Source organism: Hippoglossus stenolepis, chromosome 12 (assembly GCF_022539355.2).
Source record: "Hippoglossus stenolepis isolate QCI-W04-F060 chromosome 12, HSTE1.2, whole genome shotgun sequence".
NCBI lineage: Eukaryota > Metazoa > Chordata > Actinopteri > Pleuronectiformes > Pleuronectidae > Hippoglossus > Hippoglossus stenolepis.
The window spans coordinates 20,128,242-20,143,226 of NC_061494.1; the positions used below are offsets into that span (position 1 = coordinate 20,128,242).

Here is a 14,985-nt window from a genome sequence, read left to right on the forward strand (position 1 = left end):
AAAAGTAAAGTATAGAACATAAGAACAGGAACTCAGTAAATGTACTTTGTTACTTTCCAGTACTGTGAGGAATACATTTTTCTTTCTGTCTTTCTTGGCCTGAATTTCAGTTTTCAAAAGCCACACAGGTTTCTAGAGTTATAATAATAATAATAATAATAATAATAATAATTTATGTAATTATAATTGAGCAGAGAGCTGTAAGCAAAGACATCACAGAAGACTGGTAATGCAGTCACATGACATAACCATAATGCAATTATATAATCATACTGTAACGAAGTATCACAGTCATAACTGCAATTCACTGAGTAGTTATGTAAAACCATAAGAAATACAATAAAGATAAAGAAAAAAAATGCACCATCATGTTACAACCTCACCATGAAATGTAAAGTTAGATGTGGAGCAGTGCAGATGAGGGGCTAATATCGTAATGTCACAATTGAAGAACTGGAGATTAACTGCAAAGATCATCACCATACTACTTTATATACAAGCAGAGACTTTGATATACATCATATCTCTAACTCACTTAAGATAAAGACATAAATATAAAGATTGTGGACAACAAAAAGCAGGAGTCCACAAATGCTGCCATCTTCTGGTTAGAAGTGGTTAATTGTGTAGTAAGAGTCATTTCTGTTGAGTGACTAAGAGGAAATATGAGGGTTTTTTAATGATCTAATAAGTTGTCTGGACTTTTTTGTGATAATATTAGTCAAATATTTTACCTAGTAACCTCCATTTGGTAAGAATCAGGTCAACGATGTGTTAAAATCCTTTAACAGGATAGAGCTCAGTCATTAGTCATAGCCCACTGTGCCTTAATTCTCATCTCTCCTCTTTCTCTGTAAACACAGACGAGCACCCGATTACGAGGATGGATGGATACAGGCTTTTATACTTTATCCTGAGTGTTGCTGAGAATGTGACACATTTAAAAGCCAGCTAAGGTGCTAACCCCTCATTTTAACTGATTAACAGTGGCCACATCCTGCAGTGTAACCATACCTAAATGGCTGAGGCCTACCTTATGTTGTCCACATAACACTGATCATTGGGAACATGTAATACAAAGACCAAACCTTTATTTATTCAACAATAATGTGTGAAGGACAACAAGGACAGGAGAAAACCATTCGTAGTAATCACTCAAAGAAGTTCCACATTTTGTGGAAGATGCTTTTATTTCTTTAATCGTTGGAAATGAGATGAGAAAATCAATAATGTAAAACCACAACAGTCGGGTTTTGGGACAGACTGACCTGAGTGAGATAACAGGTAGATTTGTTTTTCTACCGTTGGACAAAGCCAGGTTAGCATTTCCCAGTCTCAAGCTAATATCCCCTTAATGTGAAAGTGAATAAGAACAACTCCCAACGTATTTCCTTATCATAAACCACTTGGTGATATTAATTAATACTGAAAAAAGGAATGATAATAGATGAATTCTACTAGACATTAGATCAGTGTGGACACACTTGCATCAGGTCTTACAGTAGCATGAGGCCTCTGTGTGTGTCACATGTGATCAAAGCACCTTGGCTGGTTGTGAGGTAGTGGAAGAGGTTTAACTGTTTAGACTGTGACTCCACCAGAAAGCTCTTTATCTTAAATTCTGATGATTTCTCAGTGAATGGTCAAGCTTATTGCACAATCTAGATGGAGCTGAGAGTGTTAGCATCAACATTAGAGGTAAATAAACTCTCTCTCTCGGCCCATCTATTTGATTCTACCAAGGAAGTTCGGTTCCGTCCCAGTTGTACGCTTTGCCAGTCTTTTCCATATTCAGTGCGTCTATGAGGCTCATCAGAAAGTTCACCGAGTGTTCAGTGCTGAACAACTTGTCTTTTGGAACATTCTTGTGATACGGTCGGGAGAGGTCTGTGCTTACTGTTCCTGGATGTAAGGACACACACACCACCTGGAAGAAACAGAAACAAGTCCATCAGCTTTCTCTCCATTTTCAGAACACCGAAAATGTCCTGATATGAAGATACGGCAGCAGATTGGCCAGGTCAGTCGCGTTCACAACTGGAAAATATCTGGAATATTCACGTGAGGAAATGCACCAAGAGGACCTACCTTGGGGCGACCGCGGCCCAGCTCTATAGACAGATTCCTGGTGGCCATGTTGAGAGCTGCCTTAGACATCCTGTAGCTGTACCAACCCCCAAGACCTGGAAGAAGAAGGTGGGGTGAAGAGAAGTTAGATTGGAAGACCACTGCAGCATAATATTCATATATTCTCTTCTGCTTTCACGACCAAGGATTTTGTGTTTTCCTTCGACTTCTCCTTTCTAAATCGTAGCCTAGTTGATGTTTTATTTTTTCATTCGCCGCTATACCGTTGTCACCAATGGATCCCACTTTGGCCGTGATGTTGACGATGACGCCGCTGTGCTGCTTGGCTTTCTCCGCAGGCTGCTGACCAAAACCTCCTCCACCCTTCTGAAGGAGGGGGGCAAAGTACTTGGCCATCACCAGAGGACCCACTGTGTTGGTCGTCAGTGTGGAAATGATGCCCTGCGAAGGGAAATAGATCAGGGTCAGCACAGATCTGTGGTTCCTCAAGTAACGTTTCTGTATATAGCATGTTAAAAACGACCACTGTTGACAAAATTACCTTAAAATTCGAACATAAAGAAGTATATTATTCCAAAACGTACAGATTTACCTTCTGATGAGATAATTGAGAGCATCTATGTGGACGATGCACCTGGAAGCACTTGATTTCAATTTAATCAATTTGTAGTATATATTGAGCGAAGAGGAAGGATAATCTAAAGCAGGTAAATCTTACAGAAAACATAACATAATCTTGAAGTGATTAGGATTAGACTACTTTGAATTTATGCCGAATTTAAGAGTAAATTGTAGATATTATTCCAAGATATAATTGATCACAAAATATTGATATTAAATATAAAGTTAGGCTAGAGGCTTTTAAAATAAAGGAGTTTTTGACCGGAGTTTGGAAAGAGAGTCCCGGTGTAGCTTCCCACTGTTTAAACAGTTGACTGAGCTTGTTTTAAATATATTTAATGGAACATTATGTCTGATATGAGTAAGATATCTCACTTTAAAGCACTTTTAATCTGCACCTTGTCGTAGGAGAGGAGCTCGAACACCCAGAAAGGGTTGGTTGTACCTGCGCAGAGACGTCTCTCAGGCTGGTCTCTCCTTTCCCGGAGGGATGAAGCATCGCGGACGAGTTGACGATCAGGTCCAGCCGACCGAAGTTCTCCTTAACGCGCAGCGCGGCTCCTCGGATGTCCTCCTCCCGGCTCACGTCCAGCCGGAGGACCGTGAGCCTGCCCGGGTGTTGACCCTCCAGGCCCCGCAGCTCGGCCGCCCCGTCCGGGTCCCGACATGTCGCGATGACGGCCGCTGGGGCTTTGTTCCTCAGGATGTGTCTGCAGAACTCCAGTCCCAGTCCTCTGCTGGAGCCCTGAATGAGAGCCACGGGGGCCGCCATGACAGGTGAGTGACGTAACACACGGAAGTGGATGGAGGAAGGTAGTAATTGATGCGTTCGAGTTCCAACAGAAACCTCGGAATCTTGCCCTTTAGATACAGTCTATGGACATCTTGCCTGTTTTGTATATCAACATAGCAAAAACATTTGTCGACAAGTGACTCATAGATGACATGCAATTGACTTATATTAATTTTATTATCTTTTCATTGTTAGTTGCACATTTCATCACTACAAATATGTCTTGGAATCAGATTTAAACTATTTAAAACTATTGAGGGGGAATCCATCGATGGGGAGCCTGAAGGCAGCACGTTTCACAACAAGCAGCCCTGTGTAGGTCACTGGTTTTACATCAGGAAGGTTCTTACACAAGTGTCCATGATGTACATGTGACAGTCTGCACAATGCTGCACAACACTGATTCAAAATACTGAATTAACTGAATAATCTGCTGATTCTGTGGTTTCTCTAATTAACACTTTCTCTTTTTTCCATCCTGTGGATTGAAGGTGCCCTCTGCTGGTGGAACATGAAGACAATCAGAGGCTAGAATATATAAATAACAATCACAATGTCACATACTTATAATCCATCCAGCTTTTATTCAGCGTCACATGAATATCATTTAAATATGAGTCAATCTATTTTTATTTTACCAGGAAACTTTCTCCTCATCCAGTTACAGTCGTCTTCACAGAGTCAGAGATGAACAACAGTCCAGAGCATCTGATTTAAAGAGAGGAAGTGTCTTCACAAACACATTTATACATAGAACAATAAGCTACATTTTTACACAGAGAATCACACAAGTTGAACTCAAATATGTTTGAAACATGATATAAACACAATCACTCAATAAAACCAAAGAAAACTGAAAAGCTAAATAATAAAAAACAAATACGACCGTCTGGTAAAAGCAGGCAGAGCACAAACGCAACCACCAGATGGCGCCACCTGTCTGCCCTTCCTTCTGGTGTTGCCATGGTTTAGAAAGGTGCACACTTGTGGCCGATAGCAACAACATGACGCCTCACTTCACAGGTTGGGGTCAGAAGAGGGCGTGGCTTCATTTACCATCTCACTGTGGTCATCTCTTGTTCGTCTTTGTCGATGGACGACTGGTCCTGACTCCTTCAGCGCCACTGACCCCCTTTAATGTCATCTTTAAATGTCTGACAGGTCCAACAATTCCTGCTGCACTCAAAGATGAAATTCATCCGCATGGTGTGAACGCATCCTGATCATAAAGTCACAGGGATTTTTTGCAACTTTTCTGAACCTCAAACAAAAAGCTTCTTCTGGACGTGACCTCTGGACGTGACCTCTGTATGAGACCTCTGGATGTGACCTCTGGACGTGACCTCTGTATGAGACCTCTGGACGTGACCTCTGGACGTGACCTCTGGATGAGACCTCTGGATGTGACCTCTGTATGAGACCTCTGGACGTGACAGTGTGCGCCTTTCCCTTCACCTCCTGGTGACTCTGCTGTCAACAATAAACCCGATCATTCATTCAAACACACTGAAAAATGACATTAAAGTTTCCTGACCAAGTGTCTGAGATTCATCGTCCTGATCTATTTTAACTAGAAACTGTTCTTTCCTGCTGAGTTTCTGAATCACGCTTGAAGACTTTGCTGAAGAAAATTAAGGTTTTGTGACGTTTCCACATTCATTGGAATGAGAGAGAAAAAAAAGACGAGTATTTCAAAACTTCTGAAAAGAGAAAACTAAGATCAGGAATGTTCTGAGCGAACTGAGGGTTTAGATACTTGAATGGTTGAAAGTGACAATAATCCCTCTGGTGAAATGTGACCTCAGACAGAGCAGCTGTGAAGTTAAAAACAAATTGAACTGTATTTGTTGGACAGATACTGAACATTAAATTACGTGGATCAGTCTTGAAGAGAGTCCGTCCTCACATGAACTTCCACAAAATGATAAGCTCTCATCAGCCTGGAGACAAATATCTGAGAACATGTGTGTTCGCATATGTCTGTGAGTTTTACACGTTGATATTAACGATGTCGTACGAGGGTAAAGACCCGGTGGTAGCGTTCAGAGTTAAGGTCAGAGGTCAGCGACAGTGTCCTCACAACCATAGAAATACAAACGTGTGGCTGCGCATTTTTCTTTGGTGTGTGTGTGTGTATGTGTGTGTGCTTCCAGGTGTGTGTGCGTGTGTGTGTATGTGTGTGTGTACCTGCACATACCTGAACTTTCTGCTTCTCTTTTTTATGATCTCTTTTTCTTTGTTGTTACTGTACTTTGTTTTTACTCATGCTCATAGAAAGTGTGTGTGTGTGTGTGTGTGTGTGTGTGTGTGTGTGTGTGTGTGTGTGTGTGTGTGTGTGTGTGCGTGTTGTCGTGAGCTGAAGACAGAGTCGTCTCTGACGCAGGCAGAGCTGATCAAGCTGGACCGCCGCCCATCTCCTCCTCGCCTGTAATTATGCCCGGTGGCAGATCTGGCGACGGCTGAAGGTTCGACTCTGAGGTGAAGAGTTGAAACTCGAATCACACGTGTGATATTGAGATGTGATAATAACCAGAAAATATGTGTAAAAAAACTACAAAGGACAACAAAATACTACAAAAATATGACAACACTATTATTATCATCAGTGACTGTGTATAAAGACGATCTGTGACTGTATATATGAGTTAGTTTATGAAAAAGTTACACAAAGTTATTATATTATTCATTAGAATCATATGTCACTTTCAGCACCAACACAAACTGATGAGCAGAAAACAAATGGGCGATCGAGGTAAAGTTAAACAGACACCGCTGCTCTCTCTCTCTCTCTCTCTCTCTCTCTCTCTCTCTCTCTCTGAGTCTAAAAGGCTCAGAGCTTTCAGACCACTTGTTCATAACAGAGGAATATATAACGGGAGGAGAGCGAGTGTGACCCCGGGTCACTGCACTCAGCAACAACACTAACACACAGACGGAGGCTCTGCTTTTACAGCAGGGACAGACGGATGCACTGTAAAAAAAAAAAGTTTTTTTCAAACAGGCAGCAGGTTGAGAACAGGTCAGACGTCTTATATAAATTATCAACACATTTGAAAACAGAGCAAATTTAGTTTAATCCTAATTAAGGTTGCACATTTGCTCCTGCAGCCAATCAGAGAGCAGCAGGTTTCCCATCAGCTGCTGAAGCTAAAGCGTCTTCACCTGCTGGACGCACCAGAAACGTTCTCGTTATCAAACCTCAATTACATTTCTTTGTCATAAGGCTTTGATTATGTTGATAACAACATCTAAGGGATACTTGACAATAAAAACTAATATATTTATTAGCCAACATATCGGTATTAGAACAATTTTTTATTCACTAATATCAGTATCAACCCCAAAAATTTATTTGGGTTCTAATTCAGGTTCATAAACAACAAAGTGAAGGTTGTTTTTCATTTTATTGATTTAGAAATTTAGTCGTGCATCTGTTACAATTGACGTTTTTTGCTCTTTAGGCTCAATAATCTCAGTTTAACTGTGTGAAATGATTTGTGAAACTCCAGATTTTACTGACATTTGCTTATGGATCCATTTGTCTCAATATGTGTCTTATTGTTCATGTTGAGTCAGAGGAGGAAACAGAGAAGACAACCGAAAAAGAAGAAAAGCAAAAGGACATTTAGAAGTTATATAATATAATCTAATTTCCATTTGAGTTCTCTGGTGTTTGTCAGTTCATGTTTTGTTATCACGTTGAAGACTGTTGATATAACACATTAGAGCCGATGAAAGGAAGCTGTTGAAACAGGATCTCTCCTGGGTCAGGTTCTGGTTGGGGGGGCAACAACAGAACCTTTATCTGAAAAATAAAACGGATAAAAAGTGGAACACTGATCGAGTTAAACGTCCTGTGGTGTCAGTTAAGCCCTGGCTTTGGGGAGACACCAGCAAATTAGCAGGAACAACAGTGCCGCTGTGTTTGTTGTCATTCCGGAGTCAGTTATGCCTGGTGCTGCTTCGCTGTAACACGGCCGCGGTGACACCTATCTCTGCGTTAAACCAATACGCCGAGGTCCCGACCCCTCCGTGTTTGGATTCGCAGGCCGGGAGCCCAGACAGCCGCACAGCGCCGCGACGTTCGTATCATCACAAACCTCCGTACAGGAATGCGGCCGAGGCCACGGACCCCACGGTGACCCGGAGTGTGTGTTTGTGTGTGTGAATATACTTACTCACTCATGAACACACACACAGGTCAGACTGCCTCAACACTCTCTGACAGAAACAACTATCTCCATGGGCAGTGGTGATCAAAGGGTGGAGAGTTTGTATCGTCGGGGATCATGAGTCAGTCTCAGCTGTCAATCAAGACGTCTCAGCCCGTTTTTATATCATCAAATAACAAATTTAAACACTTGAACAGACATCAGCCTCATAAGACAGAAACCATCTTTGAGAAGTTGATGTGTACTGCAGCCAGCCACTAGGGGGCGATCCAAGGTGTTTTGGCTTCACTTTTCAGAGCTGACATGCTTTAAAGACACAACTTCCTTTTTCTTGTAAGATTAATATCTAGACAGATGTGTGTCGTTGCGGGCAACTGTTACAACCTCCCATCTCACCGATGACTCGCCTACTTTGTCATCAAACGATTTAACGCCACATGATGCAACAGGTGAGTCGTTCTTAACAGGTTAAAAAAGGAGAGTGAGATGGGGGGAGAGAAAAGAGAGGAGATGAACAACTAGACAAAAGAACAAACTGTGTTCTACACGTGACTGATGTCAGTGGCATGATCAAAGTTTTCTGTACCAACAAACCCATCAACATGTTTTTTATGTTTTCATAACGTCTGAGGGATCAGTGTGAACATCTCTTTCATGGCGTAGATCAGCTGACTGAAACATCGATTGTTCATCCTGTCAGAAGAAGATTTTGGACGCGCTGGCGAACTTGTTGGGACAGATTCTTCCCGTGCACTTTGACTGACTGGTTGTCTGACTGAATGTCTGCCACATACCAGAGTACAGTTCAAGAGTTCAGTTAATTCATGAACTCTGTTGGGGCACCACACCCAGCCAACGGCACATTAAAGCCCTGTGTGTGTGTGTGTGTGTGTGTGTGTGTTTGTTCTGTTTTTCCCTCATGCATTCATGATTCCACAGTATGCATGGAAGTGTTTAGGTTTGTCTCTGCATGAATTTGTGTTAGAGCTCCTGTGGACACACACACACACGGACACACACACACACACACACACACACACACACACACACACACACACACACACACACACACACACACACACACACACACACACACACACACATGGTCCACCCACACAGGTGTTTTCACTTATTCCGCCTGATCGAGCCGATGCGTGGCCGCAGACATGCAAGCGTTTTTAATGTGATGCATGAAATAGATTGAAAAACAAGTGGAAATGAAAACATTTGAAAATGGTTGGGAGAGGTGTAAAACTTGGTGTATTGATGAATGTGAGTATGCTTCTATATAAATTGTTCAATTTCTTCAACCTGCTCAGAGTTTCAGAAGAGAAATTGTAAGTTTTGCTCATTGCTGTTGCAAGAGGCAACAGCAGCTGACGAGCTGATCAATCACGGGAATCCTCTGCAGCCCCTGAATTAGCACACAGCTATAGTCCATGGTTTACATGTAGTTTTGTAAATGATGATGCCCACGTTCTCTTCCTGATTGGTTCTTATCAGTCACATGACTCGACTACCAGCGGTGAATACAAAGAGTCGCGGACACTCACTGTCAGTAAAAGTTTTCACCATCACTGTTCCTCCTTCAGAGTATTTTCTGTAACTAAGCAACCAACTGCAGAGGAGACAATCCACTTCCTGTTTACACCACATGACCAGTGTATGTGAACGGTCATGTGACGTGTGTTCAGTTGCAGATCTTAGTGGAAACATGTTCACATCAACTAAAAGCAGCAAAACATTTGTTCTATTGATCTCTGCAGGAAACAAACAGTGCAGGAGAATCAGGAAGGTCAGAGGTCATGGTCAGCCTCAGCCTCAGGGCCGTCTGTCTTGGTCAAGGACACTGCGGCAGGGCAGACGGGGAATTGAACTTGTGACCCCGGCGGCTGAAGGTTCAGACTGTGCTCAGGTAAACATGGAGGTGAACTCTAAATTGTCCGAGCCAAACGCAGCGTTGGTCTGTGTGTGACTGTCTCTCCGAACGACTCTGCAGGCGTCTTCAGCTCCTCCAGGCTGACGGCTGGAATGCTGACATAACAGATGTTGTCTGACAAAGCCAATAATTATCTGCTGTACAGCTGTATGTCCGTACCCGCTCTTCCTCCTCCCTCTCCACATCCTCCTCCGCCTCCTCGGACTCCTTCTCCACGTACGCTTCCTCCAGCTGCTCTGCACCTAAACCAACATTTACCCCCTGCACGTCACATCTATCTTTTATCTTAACTTCCAATGAAAGCTTTTCAATTCAGTAGCTGCTTCAACAATCTAAAACACTGAATATTCTCACCTCCCTGGAATCGGCTGCTCGTTCTGGTTCATTCGTCCAAGTTGTTTAACGTCTAAATCTGAGAAATGGAGGTGAATCGAATCTCACTTGTGTTGCTCATGAACTTTAAAACCACGTCAGAATTTAAATCATTGCTATGTCGCGGGGAAATCTGTTCGCTCTCACGTGCAAATTCATTCTGTTTATTTAGATCAAAACCTTCCTTGATTTGGTGAAATCTGAGGCCTGTTGAGCTCTGAGCTCTACTGAGTGATGCTCAAATGAATAAAAGAACAAGAAGCTGCTGGTTATTTAATAGTGTTCGTACACAGTTGAGTGTAAAGAAATAAGATGTTGATCTCACTGAGCAGCTGTGTCTCTGTTTTCACACGATTCTGTAAAACGCCTCCCTCTCGCCGCCGTGTTATAAATAAACCCGACCTCTGTTTGCGGAGGTGGGCGGATCGTCGTAACGCACCACTGGGGCCTGTTGGTTAATTTTTCTCCAAAGACCGCTCTTTTACCTCATTATAATAAGTAAGTGCTCTCCCAATGACCTGAAACGGCCATTTAGGGAAATCGTTATTGATGTGTATCTTTTGTTGTGGAGCTGAACACAAGCGATGCAGGTCCAGAGAGGTGAGGGGGTGAAGGGGTGAGGAGGTCAGGTACCGACGACAATCCAGAAAATCAAAACAAGACGAATCCTCCTCTCTGAGACGGAGCACGTTCCATCAACATTTAGGTTTGAATTTATCTACTTTTTATTGGAACACTTATAAATGATCAAATTCACATTCACACAATGCCCAGCAGCTCATTTGTTAATGTGACGCCCCAAATGAGACTTTCACTGACTTTAAATTAAGAAGTTCCCCACTGGTAAAATGTATGTTTACGCCTTCTAACGTCGTCCTTTATAAACCAATGAACATAAATTGTCTTTTCAAACTATTTGTTCGTCTCACAAACACCTTGAAGTCACTTGTTATCCACGTTTTTATGATCAACCTGCAGAATCATCCAAGATTAAAATGACATTAACTATTGAGCGGCATTAAACTCATGAATTATCACTTCAACACGTCTCTTCTTCATGTTAAATTACAGAATTGCATTTTTTTCCTGTTCATATTCTTAATTATTGTTTCGGGATATAAACCGATCGTCTGTTTAAAAATCGCTCTCATGTCGACAGTGAATCTTTGAGTGAAAGTGAAAGTGAAAGTTTTTACCTTGTTTTTACCTTGTAGTTTTTCTCCTTCTTCTACTTTTGTTCAATGACGGTTGTTAAAAAGTTTTTTGGTTCATTACTGCCACCTTCTGGATTGGAGCAGAAATCTACTACTCATTGTAAAACCAGAGTCACAATATTTCTCTAAAATGTATTTGGAGAGAATGATTAGTAGTAGAGTAGATTTAATTTAGAAGTTGAACGTGTCTGCTTGTTCAGTTGGTTTGGAATTTTCACTTCCTGTTCAGTCGTGAGGGGGCGGGACTTCTCCTCCACCTGACAGGAAACACCTGAGCTGATAAGAGGTCTGGATTGTTGTTAAAGTAGAAACAGGTCGTCTGTTCTTAACCCTCAACAAGAGGAAAACTACCAAAAACTGTACGTCATGATGTGTGTATTTTCCATGTTGGACATAATTTTGGAATAGATTTTAGAGGGCGGATCATAATTCATAAAAGAGAAAGGTAAAAAATAATATGTAAAAAAACTCTTATGTAAAAGTAGTTTGGTAAAGTTCAGTTTTTAAGATGATTTTTAAAACAGAAAGTGAAGCTTCTAGTGTGAGAGTCATGGCTGGCGTCCAGAGGCCCCGCCCCCCTCCATCTTCGTGCCACAGTCAGAAAACCTTTAAATGTTTCAATGTTGAGTGAGCAGCTGTTTTTATAGTGTAACAGTTTAATTTTACAGTTGTGAACACATCAGGACGGATGAACTCCCGCTGATCCTCCACAGCTGCCGCAGTCCGTCTTTATCCCTGAAGTCACACAATGGACCCAAACTGACTCAGCACATAAAAGGAAACGTAAACTTTCAATTACACGTATGAAAAACGAAAAACCACCAAGATTGCAGCGTTGAGGTTTTTCCTCCGTGACAGCAGCAGCGATGAAAATAAACCTTAAGAAAACACGAGGTTAAATATCTACAGACACACACACACACACACACACACACACACACACACACACACACACACACACACACACACACACACACACACACACACACACACACACACACACACACTGAGGCCGAGGAGTCACCAAGCGTCTTATCCCAGTCACCATCTGACCCTGTTTTCTCCCTCATTTCGCAAATCGCCGTCCTTATCGCAACCAGGACCTGTCGCTGAACCAGAAAACACAAATACGAGGCTGGAGCTGAGCGAGGAAGGTTTTTTTATATCTCAGAGGAAAAGAGAAAATAGATTTGATGGGACAGATAAAGAAATGGTGGCAGATTTGCAACATGAGTCACCGTTTTAAAATGAGTTAGATTCTACTTGATGAATTCTACTAAACGCAGCAGCTCTGACGAATGTGAATCTGAGTTTGATCTCACGTGAATCTAATCTGCTGTCACAGGTTCACAAAGACATGGAAAGTATTTTTTGATCAGGAGGATGGAGGGACGCCCTCTTCACTAATCTCAGGACCTCCCAGGTCTTCATCGATGACCTCAGGTTGACCCGGAGCTCGTGAAGTGTGGTTTTAAATGAAAGGGTTGTTATAAAGGGTCCGTGTTCCTGCCCTCGGTTTGTTTCATACAGGGTCTCAAGCTGGAGATATCTGCAGTCGACACATTTAGTCACGGTCACACGTACACAAACGTCCACATAGGGGTCGTGAGTAAATGACGAAATTTACAGTACAAGGTTTAAACGTGGAAACTTTAAATCTGTAGGTGAGGGAAACGACATATGCACAGCTGTTGGATGTTGGCGTGAACCTGCATGTCCCTGCTTGTATGTAACTATGGCGATAGCCGTGTTACAGTTCAGGGGACACGCCTTTGTTGGCTGTGAAGTCTGAACTGAAAAGTCTGGTTTCTTTTTACCCGGCCTGACTGTTGCATCGTTAGCTTTTGAGCTGCTGCACTAACAGCAGCTCGGCCTCAGTCTGTCCGTCCCATTCTGGTGAACATGATATCTCCTAATATCTCATTTTCCAACAGTCTGACAAATAATCGATGGACGTCTTCTTCTTCTTCTTCTTCTTCTTCTTCTTCTTCTTCTTCTTCTTCTTCTTCTTCTTCTTCTTCTTCTTCTTAGCATTACCGTCGGACCAGGTCATGCTGCTAAACATCACATGTTGTCCTTTGATTCAAGCCACACAATGTGAGCAGCGAGTGGGTTCGATCTCCTGTGAGAAGTGTGGAACTGACTGAACAGCTTCAACTGTCACAATCAGGTCCAGCAAGTTGAAGAGTGAAGCTGAACTGTAGATCAATTAAAAAGACTCTGAAGTTATTATAAACCAGTTTATCTCCAATATTCAGCGGGAAACTTTTAGAATGTGAAGAATTCTAAACAGGGTTTGGTGGATTTGTTACAGCAGCAGCTCTTCTGGTTAAGGAAGCAGAGGATCATGGGTAATATTTAAGTGTGGGACGACCCAGTCAGAGCTCATCACATTGATAAACTTTGCTTTTTCTACACATTAAAACCACGTCATCACTCAGACACACAGACCAGCAGAATTAATCACCACATGCAGGGGGCGCTGTTTATCAGTAACTATCACATGCTGATGCTTTAAAGTTTTAATCTAATCCTGTTTTTTAAATTTATAAACTGATTTTAATTATAAAGCTCCTGAGCCTGGGTGGCTCAGCCTCAGTCTGTGTGTTAAAGCAACACTTCTGGGATCAAGTGAGTCGGTTGTCTCGTTGTTGCGTCAGTTGTGTTATAACAGCGACAGTCGGGATGTGTTGAGTTGTTTTGTGTTGTGTTACGTCCCCGCTCCGGTTCCCATGCAGCCTCCAATCAGCTGACCGGTCACTGACCTGCGCAGCCAGTGGCACTGGAGTGAACTCTCGGTTCAAAACGTCGCCAAGTTCACACTGACTGAGCGTCCATCAGATAACGACCTTGGCAGAGCTACGGGGCCCTGCAGCGGACATAATTAGGCCGGGCTGTTTGTGTCCCATTAATTTTCTGCCACATAGCTTCACCCTATTCTCTGCCTGTCAATGAGGGCGGTCAGGTGGAGGCTGGAAATGCCTGGTGACCTCTGCCGTGACCTCTTTGGTGACCTCTGCGCTGACGTCCACTGGGACCTCAGTCGCGACCTCCCAATGAGTTTTGTTCGGAATGAGGTCAAGACGTTTGTTGTGGTTTTACAGTGATTCCTGGTGATTTTAGGTTTTATTAGTGTCACAGTGTCAAACGTCATTCTGGTTAAATTAAGTCACTTCGGTTCCATATTTTTTTCCCAGTTGCTACGGATCTGATTCAAGCCCCTGACTGCCGCCGAGGCTCATGGGTATTGTAGTATTTAAAGCCATTTGCACTTTGACAAAAATAAACAAAATTCTTATAAACTTATTAATTTGAACAATGATGACAACACTGTAAAAGTTACTCTGCCAACATCCGGACTCTGTCACTGTAAAACATTATTTTATTCATGATTTTAAATATTGTCTTGTTCATAAAATTCAGCCTGCAGTCACCAGGGGGCGATGGAGCCACGTTCTGCCTCGGCCACTGACTGTAAATTAAGATGGACGACACTTTGGCTCCCCTAAAGTGAAGCCAAAGTGTCTGCATCGCCCCCTGGTGGCTGGCTGCAGTATGGGTCATAAACCTCCATGTTAGCAGATGGGACATGGACCAAACTATAAAATTGAAGAAAGACGTTAAATCAAAAAGACGTTTGTCAAAAGATGGTTTCTGTCATTTCAGGTAGGTCACTGGTTAAAACCCTGCATGTCTGACGCATCCTCACAGCCAATCACAGCATGACGTGGTCCAACACAGCCCCTCCCCCCCGGGCCTGGCTGCCACCCAATAATATCAATAGCA

The 14,985-nt window shown here is 42.6% G+C and overlaps 1 protein-coding gene across 1 annotated transcript; it reads right to left on the reverse strand.

Annotated features, from left to right (window-relative positions):
- Positions 1-1,171: 1,171 nt before the first annotated feature.
- zgc:65997 (uncharacterized protein LOC794398 homolog) lies at positions 1,172-3,533 on the reverse strand. The gene is made up of 4 exons (XM_035171708.2): positions 3,155-3,533; positions 2,352-2,529; positions 2,089-2,183; positions 1,172-1,927 (listed from the first exon to the last, which is right to left on the reverse strand). The coding sequence occupies exons 1-4, from the start codon at positions 3,479-3,481 to the stop codon at positions 1,736-1,738; spliced, it is 792 nt and encodes a 263-aa protein (XP_035027599.1). The 5' UTR covers positions 3,482-3,533; the 3' UTR covers positions 1,172-1,735.
- Positions 3,534-14,985: the final 11,452 nt, after the last annotated feature.

Bases quoted from the DNA above. Each gene is read 5' to 3' on its own strand.
- zgc:65997 (XM_035171708.2), bottom strand. From the start codon at position 3,481: ATGGCGGCCCCCGTGGCTCTCATTCAGGGCTCCAGCAGAGGACTGGGA. The intron at 2,530-3,154 runs GTACAACCAACC...TTCCCTTCGCAG, and splicing joins TGAGAGACGTCTCTGCGCAG to GGCATCATTTCCACACTGAC. The intron at 2,184-2,351 runs GTATAGCGGCGA...TTCTTCTTCCAG, and splicing joins GGGATCCATTGGTGACAACG to GTCTTGGGGGTTGGTACAGC.